This window comes from Falco punctatus (assembly GCF_963210335.1).
Source record: "Falco punctatus genome assembly, chromosome: 19".
NCBI lineage: Eukaryota > Metazoa > Chordata > Aves > Falconiformes > Falconidae > Falco > Falco punctatus.
This window is the reverse complement of record NC_137599.1, coordinates 1162476-1182020: the sequence shown is the minus strand read 5'-3', so window position 1 is coordinate 1182020 and position 19545 is coordinate 1162476. Positions and strand designations below refer to the sequence as shown.

Below are 19545 nucleotides of genomic sequence, written 5' to 3'. Positions count from 1 at the left end.
TGACACTAGGAGAGAAAATGCATTGTAGCCTAATTTTAAGGAAGGACAGTTCTCCTTCTCTGCAGAATTTACCCAGACAGGGAGGGAAAGCAATCCACATTTTCAGAGGCTGTTAAAAACCCATTTTTTAATTAATTCAAGACCCCTTTGCCTGCGTGACACTGAACTGGGGTAGTCGAGCTGTGCTAGCCCTGCCTGGCACGGAGTTTGCTGTGATACCTACGCTGTTTTGATCCTGTGATTTGACTTGTTCATCGAAGGAGGAGCAACTCCTTTGCATCTTTGCAACGTGAAAGTTTGGGATCTTTGCAACATGAAGGTCTTCCAGTCCCCCATACAATACTGTCTGCTTTGGAAGAAACATTGCCCCTGTTTTATCCATAGCTGGGAGGTCCCCAAAAGCAACCAAGAACCAATTTCTCCTTGTTTCCCTGTGCAGGTGCAGATCCCAAACTGCTATTTGCCACATACTGAATCCTCCTCTGAAAGAACCATCGCTCCCTTTACAACCCAGCAGCCACGCTGCTGCGGGTCCTTCCTGCCAAAGCTACCGAGAGAGTGGCTAGTCCTGTACCACTTCAGGAAACCCTGCGCCAAGGATACGGGCTGCTCTGCTCTGCTCCAGCTCCTGCCTGATGCTCTCAAACTGCTCGCTCCCACTGTTATTTTAGGGGGGGCGGGGAGGGAAGGAGGAAAGAAAGTAAAAAAATACAACAAGAGGGACTAACATAGAGCTGCTTACCTTTCTCTGAAGCTGCCCAGAGGATTTCAGTTGGTTCTGGTGCTGAGGAGACCTTCCAGGGCTTTTATATACGTGAGCTGTGCAGGACCAAACCCACTCCCATGAGGTAAACAGGAAATCAGGCACCTAATCAAAGCAATTCAAACCCACTTAGAGCTGCTTCATTAAGTCTATTGACCTACAGAGCAGGAAAATAACCTTTTAAAATTTGTTTACATTAATGGCAATTAAACATTACTCTATCACAAAATCAAGAATGAACGTGGATTGTGGGCATAAGACATATGGCGTTGGTCTAAACCTTAATTCCGCATAGCACCTCCTTCCATGGCAAAAACTTCCTTAATTTCCATCTTTTCTTTTGCCAAGTGTAAGTGCTGTCTCAGAGAGATCCAATCTGCTCCTTCTCTTTCTTAGAGAAAGAATATCTTTGCTAAAATCAATAGCTTCTATCATTGGGATTTTTTGGTCACCATCAAGCCTGGGCATCTCAACTGTGGTCTGAAACCCTTTGTGCAACCCCCCCAAATACTGAAAACAGCATCTGTCCCCCAAAACATGCATTCTAAGAGAAGCAAACTTGGGGTGGAGGGTGGCAGACAGGACTCTAGTAGGCAATGGTGAGGCAGCATTGGTTAACGAGGCGGATGGTGGCGGCACAGCAGCTGCCTGTAATGGTGAGGGGTGGTAGGGGGACCTGAGCCCCCATTTGGGCTTTTTCTGTCCTGAGTAGGTGATGGAGTGTTTCCTTGTGGCTCTGCAGCTGCTGGGGACATGGGTCAGTGAGGCCACCACCTCACCCTGCCCTCGCACAGCTGGATCTAGGACAGCAGATGTTCTGCAGATGTGAATTGTGCCATCAGAGTAGGAGGGGTGAACCCACCTTCCCATCAGCTCTGCTGTGACTACGTGCCCGGTAAGATGTTCTCCCTCGTGCTTGACTTGCCTGCTTTCCCTGAGTCCCTCTGGGAGAGCCCGACCCATTGCATTTTAGTGTGTAAATCTCGTTTAGGGACTGCTACCAGGTGCTGCTCTAGGATCCCCGTCACACCCAGCTTCAGCTGCCGAGGGAAGCAGAGCAGGATTGTGCCTGTGCCAGCCTAACCCAGGGGCTGAGCTGCACTCGCATCGTTCCGATGCGCGGCAGTGCCCGTGGCTGGCTCATGGCACAGTCCCGTCCGCAGCTCGGTTCCCCCGAGCAGCCTGAACTTTTGCAGGAGGTTATCCAAGTTAAAACCTTCCCCTCAGGTCTGCCAGCTTTTTTTTATTATTATTATTTATTTTGTGGAGCTCAGCAGAGCGGCTCAGAGCAGTAACCCTGCACACCTGGGTGTAGGAGGGGTGCGTGTATCCTCCCAGGTTTGTGCTGGCTCAGCTACATCAGGGATTTGTGTGGGAAAGAAGTAGGATTTCTGGTTGACAGGGCTGAGCAAGAAGCAGCCCTTAGTGGAATTGCAGTAATAATGGCAAAATTGGAGTGTCGGTGGTTTCGGCGTGGGAGAGGGTTTCGCTGTGCTGGCACGGTGCCCCTGGTGTATCTCATCCCAAACACGTGCAGAAATCCAGCACGGTGAGGTGCTTCTCTCCACGGAAAGGCTATCCATTTTGTAGTTCCTTTCTATAAAGTGTCTCTTTCTGCTCTTCTGAGAAGTGCTGCTGGGACAGAGCATCGGATACAGGCTGGTTTCAACCGCTACCTGTGTTCCTGCCCCCAAAGACCACAGGGTGCAGAACAAATGCCGCATCCACCTGCCCCCGGCGCAGGCAGAGGCGAGCTCTTGCTGCGCTGCAGTTATACAACCCCCTGCCCAACCAGCCTCTCCAGCAAAAAAAATGTTGCATCTATATTGCATCAAGATAAAGGCTCAGAAGGACATTATTAGTGTAGATTAAGAGTTCAGTGCTATTAGGGAGTAATTACTACTTTCACAGGAGCTACTTAACATGTGGCTTCGTCCTTTAGCTTGCAGCGCACAAGCGTGCCAGGGTCTCCAGAGCTTTTCACCCATGCAGGAGCATTGTGCCTGCTGTAATAAATGATGCACTATAATAGTTACAAGTAACCAATTTGCACTCCTAGCATAGCTGCTAATCAATAAAATAGAATAGTTTAGCCCAGTGTCTTTATTATATGTATTCTAGGTACTTTGCTCCCAGCCAACTCAGATATCTTGTTTCTCCAAAGTGCAACCTATTTGTTTTCCTCTCATTAAGTGCCTCTGTAGGGTATAAAGTTAATAGGGTGAAATAAATGTCCAGCAACATGAAATGTTGACCCAGAGTTCACAATTACAGTTATTTCGGGGCATCCACTCATGACGCAGTTCAGACGGCAGCATCGCTCCAAAATTTCTGCCAACCTTTCATGCAAAAAGCCTGCAGAGGAGCAGGAGTTCCGAGGGCAGGTGGGCACTGCCTGCGTTTCATCCTGCCCTGTGCAGTATCCACTGGTCGGTACCTGAAGCGCCGAACCTCTGCATGCCAGTTTGGGTCTGGGAAGCGCCCAGGGCAGACCTAGGGACCTAGAGAAGGACCACGCGCCCGCATCTGCTTTCTGCCCCCTGTTACAGGGGGTCCAATTAATGATGTCAACCTTGTTCTTCTCCAGCCTCAGCCCATCCCAGCCACAGCAGCTCTTCCCTTGTAGTGCTATCTGTGGTCTGCTGCCTTCTCTGATAACACGAGTCATTTCACAACCTTCCGCTGCGTCCTAGCTTGGGACAGAGGACACTTTAGCTTAGGTTTCACCCAGCTGCAGCATTTGTCTCCCTGCAAATTAAACGGGAGAGCTGGAGCTGCCCTGCTTCATCCTACCCTGCCAGGCAGTGTGGAGTGAGCGAGCTCTGCTCTGCTCTGCAGCAGACCTGACTCGAGGAGTTGGTGTTTCAGGAATTCGGGAATGCACTGGGAAGATCACAGCTGCGCTACTGAAATGGTCCTTCTGCTCTGCTTTGAGACACCGAAACATCTCAAGGGCAACTTTGATTACAGAGCATTTCAAGTATTAGATGTCCCTGTAATCATGGAAAAATAGGGCTTGAAGTGACCTTAAGAGGTCATCCATTCCTTCCCCTGCTCCCAGGCAGCCTCAGCTCCATTTAGATCACTCTGAAAGGACAAGTCTGATCCGTTCCCAAAAGTTTTCAGCAAGGAGAATGCTGCAAACGTCTCAAAGAATTTTCTTGGTGTTTAGCTCTAACATCTCTCCTTCGGTGTCACAGTTTACACCTCTCCTCTTCCCAATGGATTTGGTGAGTAAGATTTTCCCTTTCCCATCGGAGCAGGGCTCTTCAGCTGCTGCTCTGCGTGGCGCTGCTCAGGGCACCTCAGCTCTGCCAGGGACGGATTTCAGGTGTTGCCTGTCCCAGAAGAAAACAGCACGTTCTGCTCCATTTTGTGTGCAAGCATTGGGCTGATCTGAGGTTCCCAACCGTAGCTGGCTATGATCGATCGGTGTTAGCATTTGCTTGGCTCCTCAAAGCACAGGGAAGGAGGAAGAAGGGATTTTAGAGTTTTTCACCCCCATCCTCTACCTGAAATCACAGGCAGTGGAGCATCATTCAACTCTGGTCTTGATTCAGGGCTGATTCTGTTCTTAATTCAACTTTGCTGCTGCCAAAGGTGCAGAGGCTCCAAGCTTTTTCTTGGGAGCTTGTTTGTCTCCCTAAAATACCAGCAATGTCTTGCAGAGGAGGTAACTCTTACATGCTTTATTCTCACTCACCCTGTTACACCTTTGCAGAGCTCAAGTCCTAAATCTGAGCTTCTTTCCCCCAAGCCCTGACCCCGCAGCCCGTGTCCAGCCTTCCCCTGCTTCCCAGGGCTGCCTGGGGTCTAACGGCACCTTCTACCCGTCGTGCGGCGAGGGCTGGTGCTGTTAGGGGGGGAGAGCACGCACCCATCCCGAGGGCCAGGACCCTGCCAGGGAGCTCAGGCTTCCCGAAACGTGGTGGCAGCAGCTTGGGCTCAGCTGAAGGCAGCGAGGGTTTGCCTGGCTCCTCGTCCCATCCCCTGCTCACGTGGAGCTGCACCGGGGATGCGGATGATGGGCTGGATGGATTTCCAGGGCATCTTTGGAGGGCTGCACGCCGCTTCATCCTCTCTCCTGGGTTCAGACCTGCCTCCCCCTCCAGTGCTTGCGGGGATTGGAACAGGTTTTTTCACGATGGCAAAATACCAGATATGTTTTTAAATGCCAATGTTCTCTTTTAACTGCAGACAAACCCTAGGGCCTTTTAAGGCTCCAGCAGTTGTTCTTGACTAATTCAGCTCACTGGGGCGGCTGTCTCGGAGCCTTCCTGATTGCCAGTTCTTTGCGAGGGGAAAAAAATCCACAACAACTAAAAATGGGAACTGCAAAACACAGGGAATACGGACTTTTTGCTGCATCCTCTGCTTGTTGTTTTTTTTGGTTTTTTGGGTTTTTTTTGTTTTTTTGGTTTTTTTTCTGAAATGCTTGTCATATCTCCCAGCAGCAGGGACCTACAGGACAGTAACTGCCGTAACAAAAAGCCTGTGACAGCACCTGTAACATCTATGCGAGGAAGATTTATTTGGACCATTGAGCTGCTTATAAGAATCTCACAACTGCAACTTTCACCCCTGCGTAGTGAGCACCATCACAGCTTCCCAGGGCTGGAGAGGTGATCCGGACTTGCTGTAGCATTAGAACTACCTGGGCTGTACCCTGTTAGCGCTTTACCCCGTTAGCACTTCACCTTGCGGCAGCAATCGTGATGTGAAAACCATCCTTGATTCCCCTTTTGAGCAAAGATAGAGCCAGAAGTCACCAGCTGGGGAGATTAGAGTGGTGGAGCTGCAGGAAAGGAGAGGAAATAATCAGTCCTGCTAAATCCCAACTATGTACCAGCAGGACGAGAAACTAGACAACCCGGTCCACGGCAAGGCGCCTGCCCAAGTGGCTGGTTCAGTAACGTGGAATTATTTCTATCTCGTGCCCTTGCTGCTCTCCTAACATCACCTTTCCGGCAGCCCAGCGGTGCGGGTGCCCCGGCACAGGCGGTGGGGTATGGGTCAAGGTTCCGATTGTGAAATGACCTATATTTTTTAAAGTGACCCACAACAGAAAGTGTTGCTGTGCAGCTTCCCACCTCCCGGGATACACTTGTTTTGGGTATAAAGAATTAGGCAAAAATGGAATGGTATTAGCGGCTGAGCCTTTCGTTGCCTCCTGCTACAGGGAGTTTAAAAAGTGGAGGGATGAAAAGCAGTGAGTGCTGGAGAGCCTGCTGTTCTTTGGGGGATTTAAATGGTGACTCGGAATTATAGGGCCCCCAAATTTGTACTCACAGAGCATAAATCTGATAGAAATTGCATTTATTTCAGACTGGAGGAAATCTGATACAAATACCTACAGTAACTGAAAGGAAAACATTTAATCTGTGCTATATAAGTGCTGCAAATGTTTGGAGCGGGGTTCAAAAGAGCAGCTCCTACTTGAAATAAGGTCAGGGGGAGTTCAGCAACGGCAGGATTCATCCCCCACCATGCTTTCTCAACTATGTTAGTTTAGTTTATCATTGTACCAAGACCAAAACTTTCCCCCACCGCTCCAGCCATCCGTAGGAGAAATGGCTGCTCCAGCTATGTGTCCAGCTGCTCCGGCGATTTTTGAGGAAGAAAAACTGAATGAACAGGTTAGCAAGGTCTGTTATAAAGAAGTGGCGGCATATTCATTTTGGAGAAAAATTGAAAATTAAAGGGACTATCTGAACAGCAACATTTCAAGGCTTTGTTCTGATAAGCCTTTTCCTTTCCTCCCCTTTAGAGTTTACTGCTTACCCAAAGAAAATGACTGCAAACCCCCAAATTAACTGTTTCCATTGGTGGGGGGATGGAGGGGAAATCTGTGCAAAGCAGCTTTGTTCAGTTGCAATTTGAACATTCCTCTGTGTGTTTGCAAAGCCCAACGGAGAATTCAGGTTGTTGCTCCAGGAGACCTGGGAAGCGCACCCAGCCCCAGCCCTGTGCGGCGCTGAGCACCCTGCCCTGGTGGGAGCCCAGCAAGTGCCAAGCAGCAGATGTGGAGGAGAAGCAAACAGTTGTTTGGTTGTGGTTTTCTGTTGGGTTACTTTGAAAGAGACTCCAGCTTTTTCGTACCAGAACGAAAGGATTTTTCAAGATGGGAGTTGATTTTGAAGCCAGAGTTTATTGCAGTATTTGCTTTGTTTTTAACTGAAGCACTAAAATGTTTAGGGAATAGGCAGATCTTCCAGCAAGTTCCAGGTTTAACCATTTCCATCTTCAGCACTGCTGCTTCTGAACCTCCCGCCCTCCAGGGAGCAGAGGGGCATTTCCCATCACTCAGCCCCTTCCTTGGGGCTGGGGATGCTCCGGGGCTCAAACAAAACCTCATTTACATGCCAGGATGATGTTTCAAATGCACAGAGAACCAGGGGATTACTAATCATCTACCTCAAACCTTAATTTTGTTTTAAAGCAAACTAGTCATTTCATAGCAAGTTTGATTCTTAACAAATTTATCGACACGAGCTTTAATCAACTGGATCTTCTTAGATATGAGCTGATTTTTTCCAGTCATGAATATTTTCCATGTAATAAAAACTGAACAAAAGGTGGTTTAAACTGGGATTCCACTTAAGTAAAAGGAAATATTTCCCAACTGTAGCCCTCACTCTTCTTGTTCTGTTGAATTCTCACCTGTGTTTCAAGGACAGGCTTGTTCCATATTCAGATTATTTCTGCTAGTTGACATTTGATTGAGACAGATTATATGAAAATAAAATTTTTATTTTTTTCCTTTATGACCTGTGTATTTTACTGAAAACTTTCACCCCATATTTATTAGATAGTAATTAATACTTATTTTCAGACTTTCAAAAATGAAGATTTTTTTCAAAGTTTCTGGGGTTTCTAAGTACATCTTTAATGTTGTCCAAATTAAATACCAGTGAGATCACCAGAGATTTAAAAAAAAAAAAAAAAAAAAGAGAGAAAAACAAATTAAAGAAAGATTCAAATGATAGCTGGTAGAAAAATAGCAGAATATAATCTGTTCTTGTTTACTGCTAATCTGCCAGTAAAAAATATTTCTATTTCAGAGATGTGCTGCCTCAGATCAACAACACTTCAGCAGGCTGCAGTAATTGCACCCTCTCGTATCAAAGCCCCATTCCGGTGAAATCTTAGCTGCACTATTTGCCACCCAGCTTCAACCTTCTCCCTTAAGAAATTTCCCCAAACTCCTAAGTGGCAACAGTAACTACTTGAACTTGTAGAGAAATTGTAAAAACTCATTAAGACCATTTCTGCCTGATTCCAAGATTTACATTTTTTAAAAACTCCAACTTTTGGCCAAATCAGATTTTAGGTATTAAATCAGAAGCAGCTTTACATTGATGAGGAAGTGAGGCAGTAAAATTTGAAAATGTTTGTAAATTCTCTCTCTCACACACACACACACAAATCAGCTCCTCAAAGTGAATTTTAAAACTACAACTCAATTTGAGAAAATCCTGGGGGAGCAAAAAGGCCACAGAGTTTTTTCCAAGTGACGGTGCCTGGGTGCAAACTGTTGCTCAGCCTTTCCCTGGCTCCTAGTAACATTGAAATCAGGGAGGGCAGAACTGTTTGAAACATCCCCTTGGTGGGGGGGATGTTGCCCTGGCTCAGCCTGGGCGGGAGCAGTTTGGGGTTGGGGGGCAGCCCCCCAGCCCCTGCACGGGGTGAGTGCAGCTCGGTTACCCCCCAGCAGATCAATGATTTAGTCTCTGCTGTTTGCATTCTCTAAATACCTTGCATCTGGAATGCTGCAGCCAAGGGAAGGAGGTTGACTGATAGTCTTTCTCGTTTCAGATCTAAATTGAAGACTTCCCTCTTTGTTTGGATTTTTTTTTTTTTTTTTTTTAAGGTTGGTTTCCTTCATTTCATTATTGCAAAGGCTGATGTTACATGGGGAAGGTACTGGGTAAACCAATAGAAACAACAACAAAAGATTCTGGGCAAGATCAGAAATCGATCCGGAGCAGCCAGCGGCTCATTTATCGTGGCGGTGGGGGGGTCACACGTAGCGCTGGAGGAAGGCGCACGCTGGCGGTTTCAGGCAGGGGAGGCTCGCAGTGAACTTTCTGAGCTGCAGGAACTTTCTTTCCCAATTCCATTGCTCTCTGCTTTTCACCTGTGGATCTGAAGGTTGCGTTGCGCCCCGCAGGGCTGGGGGACACGCACGTGGGCGCAGCAGCGCTCCCACAAAGGCTGCTCGGGCTGCTTTGGTACTTCAGGAGAGCCAAGTAATGCAGCTGGAAGGATGGGAACCGAACTTTCCCTGGTGAGCAGCATCTCCATGCTTCTAAGGCAAAGATCCCGGGATAACAGAGTGGATCGGATACAGGAGGGAAAGCTAAAGGCTTTTCGCTTGAAATGACCGTTTCCCAGGATTTTTATCATTCACTTTAACGAGTTTCCTAAGAGGCTGCAGCACAGAGCACTACAAATGTCCTCGGGCATGTGCATCTATTTCTTCAGGTTTACACAACTTCTGATTCCCGACTAATACCAAATTTATTTCCTAACAAATTTTCCACGTGGCTTTTCCCCACCCGGGAGAAAAATAGGAATAATTAAAAAAAATTCGCTAATAATTAAAAAAAAATAACTCTAGCAATAGAACGCAGCACATCCCATCTGTGTAGCACCGAGGAAACACCCAGCTCTGCCAGTTGTGCTGGGGGTGCCGCCGCCTCCCAGACCGGGGTCTCGGCCCCGCGCACCCACCCCGAAAGGCGGGGGGGGGGGGGGGGGAGCGTAGCGCGGAGCCGGTTGCGCGACCGCGCAGGGAGCGCGGAGCTGCCCGGGAACTCCGCGCCCGGGAATCCCTCAGCCGAGCCGCTCCCTCGATGGGCAAAAATCATGTGTTAGCGATTTTTTAAATTATTATTATTTTTTTTTAATTTTTTACAAATTTTTCCAGGGGAGGGGGTGCACGGAGCCGAGCCCCCCGCCCGGCGGGAGGGGCAGGCGGGAGCTGGTTTCCTCGGGCGCGTTGCATTTAATTGCAGGCGCGGAGGGGCCGGACCGTGCCTCTACTTGCAGCGCGGCGGGCGGGGGGGCGGGCGGGGGGGTGGGGAGCTGCGGCCGCCCCCGCCCCTCCCCGCCCGGCAGCATCCCGGGCCGAGCCCCCAGCGCACCGGGGCTCCCCCGCCCGCTCCGTCGAATAGGCAGGAAGGCGGGGGGGTGGGTGGCGGATTGGGGCCGGGGGTGTGGGGGTGGTGGTGGTGGTGGTGGGGGCTCGCGGGCTCGCTGCTATTTTCAACCCATCTTGAGCCTAAAAATAAAAGTCTCCAGAAAAGGCAGGCGGGGAGGGGGGGCCTGCGCCGCACACGCCACATTGCCGACGGGGCACCCCCCCCTTCGCAGCCCAGCCCTGGCCCCGTCGGGGAACGGCCCTCCTCCACCGTGGGGCCCTTTTGTGCCGGGAGGAGCCCCCCCCCGCCCCCTTCCCCGTAGGCTTCCGCGGGGCTGCACATGAAGGGCTTAAAACAATGCCGGGGACAATACCGCCCCGGGGGGCTCCCCCAGCCGCCCCGCCGGGCCGGACCAGCCCCGGGGGGGCGGGCGGGCTGTTGCCCGCCCCCCCTCCCCCCCCAATCCCCTGGCGCCAGGGGACCTCCCGGCCCCTTTGATGCCTAAGTTTTTTACACCCAGAAAAATCCCATTGAGGCACCGGGGGAAAGGGGTGGGGGGAGGGGCGCGGTGGGGGGAGGGGCGCGGTGGGGGCGGGGGGCTGCAGCAGATGGGAAAGTGCCTTCGACGGGACAGGGCTGGGCGGTGGAGGAGGTTGGGGGGGGGCACGACACCCACATGGGACGGGGGGTGGATGCGCCCCCCGCTCGGAAAGGAAGGAGGGGGTGTGTGCGTGGAGGTAAATAACGTAGTATTTAAATTAAAATAAATAAATAAGTGGCGGCCGCCCCCTCCCCCCCGGCCCCTCCCCCCGGGGGCCGGGCCCTCCCGCATCACCACGTGGCTTCCTCCAGCAAACATTTTCACTCATTTTCCAGGTCGGTTTTATTTAGAGGCGGTGCCCGGCTGCCGAGAGGCGTCCGGTGACACTCCAGTGCCACTCCGCCGACTTGGGGGCCCCCGCAGCCGGCGCCACCGCCCTGCCCGCCGCCGCCACCCGCCGGAGCCGCCCCCTCCCCTAGGAGCCCCCCCTCCCTCCTCCAGCAGCCGCCGCCCCCCTCCTCAAAGGAAAAAAAAAAATCCATCAAAAAAAAAAAAGCGGAAAAAATAGGGGGAAAAAAGAAAGAGGGGGGGTAGGAAAAAAAAACAAACCCAAGGAAAAAAGGGCAAGAAAACAACAACCCCCCCCCTCCCCAAGCCAAGCCCCCGGCCGGCTGCGGGGCGGCAGAGCGCGGCCGGAGCCCGACGGCGCGGGCGCACGGTGGAGCCCCCCCGGGAGCCGCGCTCGGAGCCCCGGCGCGCCGCCACCGCTGCCCGCCCGCCCCCCGCCGCCACCATGAACAAGCTGTACATCGGGAACCTAAACGAGAACGTGACTCCGGCCGACTTGGAGAAAGTCTTCAACGACCACAAGATCTCCTTCAGCGGGCAGTTCCTGGTCAAGTCCGGCTATGCCTTTGTGGACTGCCCCGACGAGCAGTGGGCCATGAAAGCCATCGAAACTTTTTCGGGTAAGCGGCGTTATCTCGCCTGCCCTCCCCGCCCGCTTCCTCCTCTCCCCTTCCCCGAAACGCTCCAGACCCCCCCAGCTTCCAGCCCCACCCGCCCCCCAAACCCGTGCCCCCCACCCCCGCTCCGTTGCGCCCCGTCGGGGCTTGCATCAGCGGGCGGCGGGGTGCGACCCGCTTTCCCTCCCCAGCGCAGCCCCCCTCAAAAAAAAACACAAAAAAACACCAACCCCCCCCAGCGTTGGGGGGAGAAGAGCAGGGGCCCCACACCCCACGCAGCCCCCCGCCCCGCGTGGGCCGCCCCCTCCCCAGGCCCCGCTGGCTGCGGGGCGGCCGCCCCGGCAGGGCTCGGTGCGGGGGTCCCGTCGCGGCACGGGCGGGTGGGCTGGGACTTTGGCCATTTTGATTTGAAACTGGGTTTCCTGGGGCATGTGATGTGTGGAGTAGCGCGAAGGTCGCCATGCTGCTCGCAGGGAGAGAAAAAGCTCCCCGGGAAGCAGATAATTTTTAAAATATTTGAATTTTCCCCACCCCCCCCTTCGGCCCGGGCTCCCCCCGCCTCCCGCCGAGCTCTTCCCTTCTCCCCCCTCCAAAAAAAAAAAAAAAAAAATCATCGTAATAAGCTAGCAGCAAAGAAACCCACTCCATTTTCAAAGAGAAATCCATTTCTGCCATGGAGTTACAATTTTTGAGCCTTTTAATGGGGGGGCGTGTGTGTGTGTGGGGGGGAATAAATCAGCCCAAAGGACTTCTTCCAGAGATTAAACAAGACAGAATTAAATAAAGGCAAAGAATTGGTCTCAAAATATTATTCCTCATTTTTTTTCACTCCAAGCAGGATGAACTAAGGAATTAAATATTCCTAAGGAACATTGTCCAGACAGCTAACTCACCACTCCCTCCCACCGCTTCCCATTTGAAGCCAGTCTTATATTTAATAAAATGCACTTGTAAAGGAATCGGAAAATGTATTTGTGCGTAGTTCGTCGTAATTTGAATTAAATTGTGAGCTTTCACGTGATAGTGTGTTATCCAAAGCTTTCTGACCACTCCACCCAGATTTTCAAAAACAGACACATTTTGTTTTTAGGGAAAGTGGAGCTTCATGGAAAACAGCTAGAGATTGAACATTCAGTACCTAAAAAGCAAAGGTAATACAGTGTTTTCATTTCTTTTTTTTTTTTTTATTTCTGTTGGGGGAAAAAAATTGAACATAAGATAAAGGAGGCAAAAAAATTATACCCAAATATGTGCATATAAAATTAAAGATGTTGGTGATTTGGCTTTAGATACCAGCGAGGTGAGAGGCAGTTTTGAGGCTCAGCGTTTAATTCCTTTTTTTTTTTTAAAAAAAAAAATAGAAAACTTCCTCTGTGAGCAAGTTTTTTGTTGGTTTGTTTGTTTTGTTTTTTTTTTTTAAAGAAATGGTTGAACAATTATCCAGCAGCTCACCCAAGGTGATGGATGGCTGAGGCGTTGGGATTTTCAAACTTGTGGCACTGGAAGAATTTCCCAGCCTCGCTCTGTTCCTCTGCTGTGAAATGAGCAAAATTTTTTTGTTTTCCAATAGAATCATAAAATGAAAAAAGGTATAATTTTTTTTTTTTGGAAAAAAGTGCAATTTGTTGGGATTTGATGGTGAGGGCTTAAAGGAAAAAACAACAACATGGGGCCGGTCTCCCCGTGCCATGCCGGGAGTGATTTAAAACCCAGCGAGCGCGGGGCGCTGGCCCAGCTCCCATCCAGCGGCAACTTTTATTTTGGGGCAAGAAGCGGGTTTCTTGGTGGTTTCCCTCAACCTGCCAAGCGGCTTCGCCCGCCGCCGCCGGCCTTGCCCAGCCCGGCCCTCTCCATCTTCTTGGCCCTTTGTTGCGTGCCGGGCTGGCGTGCCGGACGCCGGAGCAGCCCCCAGCCCCGCGCTCCCAGCCCTGCCGGGGGTTACCTGGGAAATACCAAGAGCTTTTATTTTTGGCAGAGGTTTGCCCCCCTCCCCAGCTCAAGGAGGGGCCGGTGGGGCTGCGGGCGAGCGAGACCCCAACCCCAATAGTCCACGTTGGATCGCGCAGCCCGAAACCCGCGTCGGCCACGTGACGAGGCGGTTACTTCAACGCCCGGGCGGAGGGAGGAGGCGAAGCCAACGCTGCCTCCCCAAACTCTCCCGATTCCTTCATCTTTTGAGCCCCCCCCGCTCAGCTGGGGCGTGGGAGCCCTTTTTTAGGGTCACCCCTTTATGCTTCCATTGTAGGGGGTGGGGGAGCTGCCAAACTTTGCAGCCCTGGCTGTGGCAGAGGGGCTTCCCTCTGCTTGGGGTTGATCCCAACAGCAAAACCCAAATCCGTGCAACAATTTCCTAGCCAAGATTTTGACTCTTCTTCTTATTAATTAATTTTTTAGCCCCTCGTGGCAGGGTGAGCGCTGGTGCTGGTTACGGCGTTGGGTGACTTGCTGGGGGTTAAACGGCAATGGGTGAAGGGGGGCTGTTGCAAAGGCAATTACCCTCTGAAGGGTAACATAGTAACACTCCAAAAACCCCTAAACATATATATTTTTTTTCTTACTGCTGCTGGATAATCGGTAGGTTGGGGGGGAGCCGCTCACGCCCCCCCAGGAGGCGCGGGGAGAAATTCACTGAAAATGGGACTATTCCTCCGGTGCCTGGAATTCAAAGTGCTGGGGGGGGGGGGGAACCGTACAATAGGTGGAAGGAAGGTCGGTTTGCATTTCTCCTGGATCTCCTTAAATCGTGCTGTGCCTCGCTTTTAGCTGCTGACCCCTTTTTGGGGGGCTGGGGGGTTTAAATGAGGCCTCTCCCCCTCCGCCCCCCCCCCCGCGGGTGCCGTTTGAAGCGGCAGAAGCAGCTTTCGCGGGGGGGGGGGGGGGGGGGGGGGGGGGCTGCGGGGGACCGGGGCCGCCGTTACTTTGTTTCACTTTGGGAAAAGTTGTTTGTGTTTCTGTGTCGGGAAAAAAATAAAAAAGGCAACTTTTTTGGCAGCTGGTTGTAAACTTGGCAGGTTGTTTGCCCCGAATGAGCTTTTTTGGGGGACATTTGGGGTATTTTGCTCCCCCCCCCAAAAAAAAAACCAAGAAAAAAAAGTTTGAGATATATGGGGGGCTGCCTCAAAGGATACTTCATATTTTTTCTTTCTTCTTCCCTTTCTGCTTGCTTTTAAGACTGGATTTTCCAGTTTAAAGGCACATAGAACAGGAAATGGTTAATTAAGTGTGAGCAGTGAGGACAAAATCAGATGAGTTTGGTGGGATCTAAACCAAACAACCTCCCCCTCCCGCCCAAACCTGATATTAATTTTTTTTTCCCCTTTAGAAATGTGGGAAAACAAGTCATGGGCATTGGTGCGCTTCCCAGCTAATTTATGAAATAATAATAATTACAAAAGTTGGCTTTTTGGTTGTTTTCTTCTCATTGAATGTGCGAATTGGAATGCTCAGGAGAACTGATCAGGGATGGTTTTGGAAACGATTGTGTCTGGTGAAATTGCATGTTGTAAATAAATCTTTCCTGCTGGTGGATTGCCTTCTTCAAAATCTCTCCTGTACCTAAACCCATCATCGAAATAAATTAAAAAATGCTCCGTGTGTTCATATGGCCCAAGAAGGAGCGGCTGGTGTGTGTAGCTGCTGCACCAAAATAGCCAAGAAGGATAAACTGATTTAGAGTTGTTTTAATTACAGTGATTCTTCAAGTAACACTTAACACTGCAAATTATGTTAATGATCTTGGGGAACCATTTTAACGAAATACTTTGGAAGTATTAGACTGTAAAGAAAAGTCAGTGCTGATAAATGTATCGTTTCATTAAAAAAACCCAGAGGTTTAAAGTGAGTTTAGATTTGTTTAAAGGATCTCATTGCTGTTTGGGAGTTATTTTTTCTTTAACTTTGGTAGAAAAACTTGGAGAAACTTAACAGGATTTAAAAAAAAAATTCAAGATTATTGCATGCTTTATTCTTCAGAAGGTTAAAAGGATTCTTTAAGGAAAAAAAAAATTCGGTTTTCCTACTTAAGATGAAGGATTGGTTGTGGGGGGGTGGAACTGGGAAGCTGAAAAGCCCGAAGTCGATGGGGTCGAAAGAATGAATGAATGAGGCGAGGAGGAGGGGTGAGGGGGGAAAAAAGTGAATCCATCAAGCAGACATTCCAAATATGAGGAATGTGGAAGTGAGTCGACCAGAGAGAATGAAACCAAGTAATTGGGGGGGGGAGAGGGAGTTGGGTTGATAACAGCCCATAGACTGAAAACTAAAAGGGTATTTTTAAAGAGAGGTTGTTCCCCAGCAGCTCCTGGGTTTAGAGGCTCCATGTGCTCCCGAGCGGAGGTGGAAATTATTAAATGTTGTTAATGATGTGAGGATCGAGTGTAGTACATAGAAATGGATGGGGAAAAATCTTCAAATTGGCTTTTTTCTCCCCTAGACTTTGCTTCAAATTAATGTTTTCACACCGGAGAACCATTCTTTTTGCGCATGCATAATTGTGTGATTAATTGTTCGTAACGAAATATTTTAAAATTTTTGATCACAGCGAGTGTGATTTCTTTCTTTGTCAGCATTAATCAAAAAATGTGCCTTTCTCCCTCCTGGTGGTTGGGTTGTCTGAAAATTAACTGAAAAAAGTTTGGTAGTTCTTTTCCATGTAAAAGAAAGACACTGTCTTGAATGTTGAGATAAAATAAGCTTTTAGTCCAATCTTAAGATCCTTCTCTTCTCCCAAAACCAGCTCTGGCTCACAAGTTATAGTATCATTAACAAAAATTAGCAACACCCCTGTTTACTGCAAAGCTTGAAAATTGCAAGGCAGGATGAATGCTCCTTTCTCAGGATGTAGAGTTTAATGGGATTTGGTGTGTTTCTACTTTTTTGATTACCAAAAAGGGTAATAAACTTGAGTTCTTCTTTGCTTTAGCTCTGTGAGCCCCCAGCCTTGAGCTGTGAGCTCTCTGCTGCTGGTTTTATACCTCTGAGAAGGGTAGTTCTTTGGAAATTCAGGTGTTTTGATGATTTCCAGCTAGAAAAGCTAGAAATACTTTGCCATTCAATTAGTCATTAATAATTTGTCAGTAAATTTCATCTGTGAGGTTTGAAACTGAGATGATTTAGTAAATTTTAACCTACCTGGGAGAAAGAATATATTTACCAGTTTACAGCCTGAAGCAAGAGAAATGCCTTTATTTCCCCCCTTTCCACGTAGGAGCCATAAGTGGCAAATATGCCCAAGAAATTGCAATTTAACTGGAAACTCTGTAGCTTCAAGTTTTGAACCCATAGAAGATGGAGCCTGTCCCATGTAGATGCCCTTTGTGGAGTTTGATGATTTTTTGACATTCAGAAGAAAATAATAAATTGAATTCCCTAGAGAACCTCAGTGGCAATCGCTGGGGCTGAATCTGCCTCTCCAGTTGAATTTGGTTCTGTCTTTGCCTTTTAGGTTAAAAAAACAAGCAAACAGAGATATGGCGAGGGGAAGCTGGGGTTAAAGTACTCGCTTTGAAAATCGAGACCTTTCAGAATTTAAAAAAAAAAAAAAAAATTTAAAATATGGAGATTTCTGCCCCCTCCCAGCACAAGCCCCCAGTGATGTTAATGTTTTCCAGAGTTACTGGGGAGGGGGGTTTGGGGGAGCTGAGGCTGCTGGGGATGGCCCAAGGGGTTTGCAGCCCCAGGCTGGAGCAGGAGGAAATGTCTCCTGCCCCTTTTCTCTGCCGGGGTCACCAGCTCCAGCCCCTGCCTTTCCGCTGCCTTCCAGATTTGCTGGAATTAGGAATGGAAGGTACCTCCATCGATGCTGGCGGAAGGTGGTGGGGGTTTTTTTCTGCTTCTTTTAATGATGCCACTGGTTTTATAGAACAGTTTTGATGGGGAGAAGTGGGAGGCTGAAGCAGATGCATAGGGAATTGCCTGGGGGATGCTGGTGTCTCCCCCTTCCCAAAAGTTAAGGAGGGGAGTAGGAGCAAACTAAAAAACTGAGGAGCCTGAAACCTGGATGTTGCAGGTTTCTTTGGAAAAAAAGCCTTTTAAAAAGGTTGCAGAGGCTTTCCTGGTCTTTTTTGGGTTTTGGGTGTGGGTTGTTTTTTTTTTTTGTTTTTTACCAGAGAGGAGTTTTTCAAAAGTTTTAGGTGAAACCTCTTGTTTTTGCTGTGACTGCAGGCATTTAAAAACTTTAGCGAGGGCTGAGCACTCCAAAATCACCCCCTTCTGAACAGCACTGATGGCTGCCTCTTTGAAGGTGTGGGTGAGAGGGGTTCCCAGCTGCCTGAAGGACCCTGATAAACTGGAGGATACTGGGGGGTAACCAGCAGAAGTATCTTGCAAGGTCTGCCCATCCTTCTCAGTGCCAGGCTCCTCGCTGACTGATGGCTTTGAGCCTTTTGTGCACCTTTAAATTCTTATTCTGCCCACGTTGAAGCCTGGAAAAGATCCAGGAGGGTCCTGCACTGAGCACCGGGGGGGTGTTAAAAAATGCATTTGCCCAGCAAAGTTTAAAAAGTTCAAGAAAAGAAGTGATGCAGGAGAAAATGGATCAGTGACAGGGCTGATGTCCTACAGCATCCCGCATTGGCTTGGGATGGCTTCTAGGGGCTGCAGGGAGAGGTACGAGGAGCGTTGCAGAGGCAGTTAGGGAATTGTCTGCTCACCAGGAAACTTTTTCTTAACCTATATTTTATGAAACAAGAAGCCCAGACCCACGGGGGTGTTTGTCCACTCCAGAGATGTGTGTGGTGATTTATCCCAGCTGCCTTCCCAGGTCGTCTGCTCATTACCAGTAAATGTGTGAACCCTGGGGGGAATTAAGCTCAGAAATCTTTGCTGGGGTTTACCTGAAAATTGCAAGTTTATCCTGGAGGTTGTGAAGCCGGGGGGATTGCAGGGGTCTTGGCTGGAAGGTTTTCCTTCTTTCTGCGAGGGGGTTGCTGGTGTCTCTGTCTGGCTGTCCTCATCCTTGCATGTTTTCTGGTGAACTGTGAGATGTTCTGCCTGGGCAGCATTGAGACCCATGTCCCTGCAGAGGGGATGTGCTGGGGGAACGCTGGGGTTGGCCAAGGGGACCTCAGGGTGTCCCTCCCCACCCGAGTCCTGCCCTGAGCTGAGAGTGGATGTCTCGGACCAACGCAGGCTGGAGGTTTTACACCGCTCCTGTGTTGGTGGTGCCCCTGGGAAGCTGTGGGAAAGTTAACGTAAGGTGTTGTTCTAAGCTGGTTTCCTTAAAACCTGTCTGCGTTCTCTGCTTCTGATGGAATAACCCATGGAAGGGGAGTGGAAACCAGTTCCACATTGGTTCATGTGTGGTGCCCGTAGCCTGCTCTTGAAGATGCTGGCGTGGTCTTCATGGTTTTAAGTATAAAGATTGAAAAGTCATGCTTTAGTTGAAACCCACTCGATTTTCTCCTCTGGTCAGTTAGCAATGGATGGGGCTTTCTGGAAAGGGTCTCGGGAGGGTTGGGGTCCTGCAGCCTGTTTCTGGCCCCTGCCAGCCCTTCCCCTAGGGGACACTGCCTGACTCTTGTCCCCTTCCCTGGGCTTTGGCTTTACTTTAAGAGCAAACTAAGCCGTGCTTGGTATCGCTGCAGCTTGTGGGTACTGGTGCCTGTTTGGAGGGTGGTCTGCGTGAGTTGGGAAGTGTTTTGGGAAAACATTCGTCCTCCCTGTGCTGCTGGCTGGGGCTGAGCCCGCTCCGGCTGCCCTTACAGCCCCTGCATGGGCGCTTCCCCAGGGTGGCTAATAAAACCCGAAGAGCAGGGGGGACAGTTTATTGAGATTTTGGCTGGAGGCGAGGGGCCAGGAGCTGGCAGAGCTCGGCAGGGGGGGAGCAGGGGATGCCAGTGGGCATGGTGCCGGGGATGGGATGGGATGGGAGCAGCTGGGAGGGCGCTGTCAGGGCAGCAGCACATGGGTGAGAGCATCCCTACTCTGCTCCCACCTCCTGATGTGAAAAAGCAGGGGAGCGCAGTCTTCCCGTCAGGAAAAAAGAGAAAATAAACAAACATAAAAAAATCTGTCCGTCCGTCTCTGAGGAGCCCTCGCGATCCGTCAGGAAATGGGTCATTTATTTTATTGTAACTGACACTTGGGAGCCCTGACATGGTCAGAGCTGAAATTTCACACTTTTCTGGCTACCGT

The 19545-nt window shown here is 49.8% G+C and overlaps 1 protein-coding gene across 2 annotated transcripts in view; it reads left to right on the top strand.

Annotated features, from left to right (window-relative positions):
• Positions 1-1117: 1117 nt before the first annotated feature.
• Positions 1118-19545, top strand: part of IGF2BP1 (insulin like growth factor 2 mRNA binding protein 1) — a 50359-nt gene continuing 31931 nt past the window's right edge. For both annotated transcript variants that reach the window (XR_013924574.1, XM_080369838.1), the window contains exons 1-2: positions 1118-11415; positions 12503-12563. Coding sequence is in view for 1 of the 2 variants with exons in the window: in XM_080369838.1 (XP_080225964.1) it covers positions 11241-11415; positions 12503-12563 (236 nt within the window). In the remaining variant the exon portion in view is untranslated. The remainder of the gene's footprint in view (positions 11416-12502; positions 12564-19545) is intronic.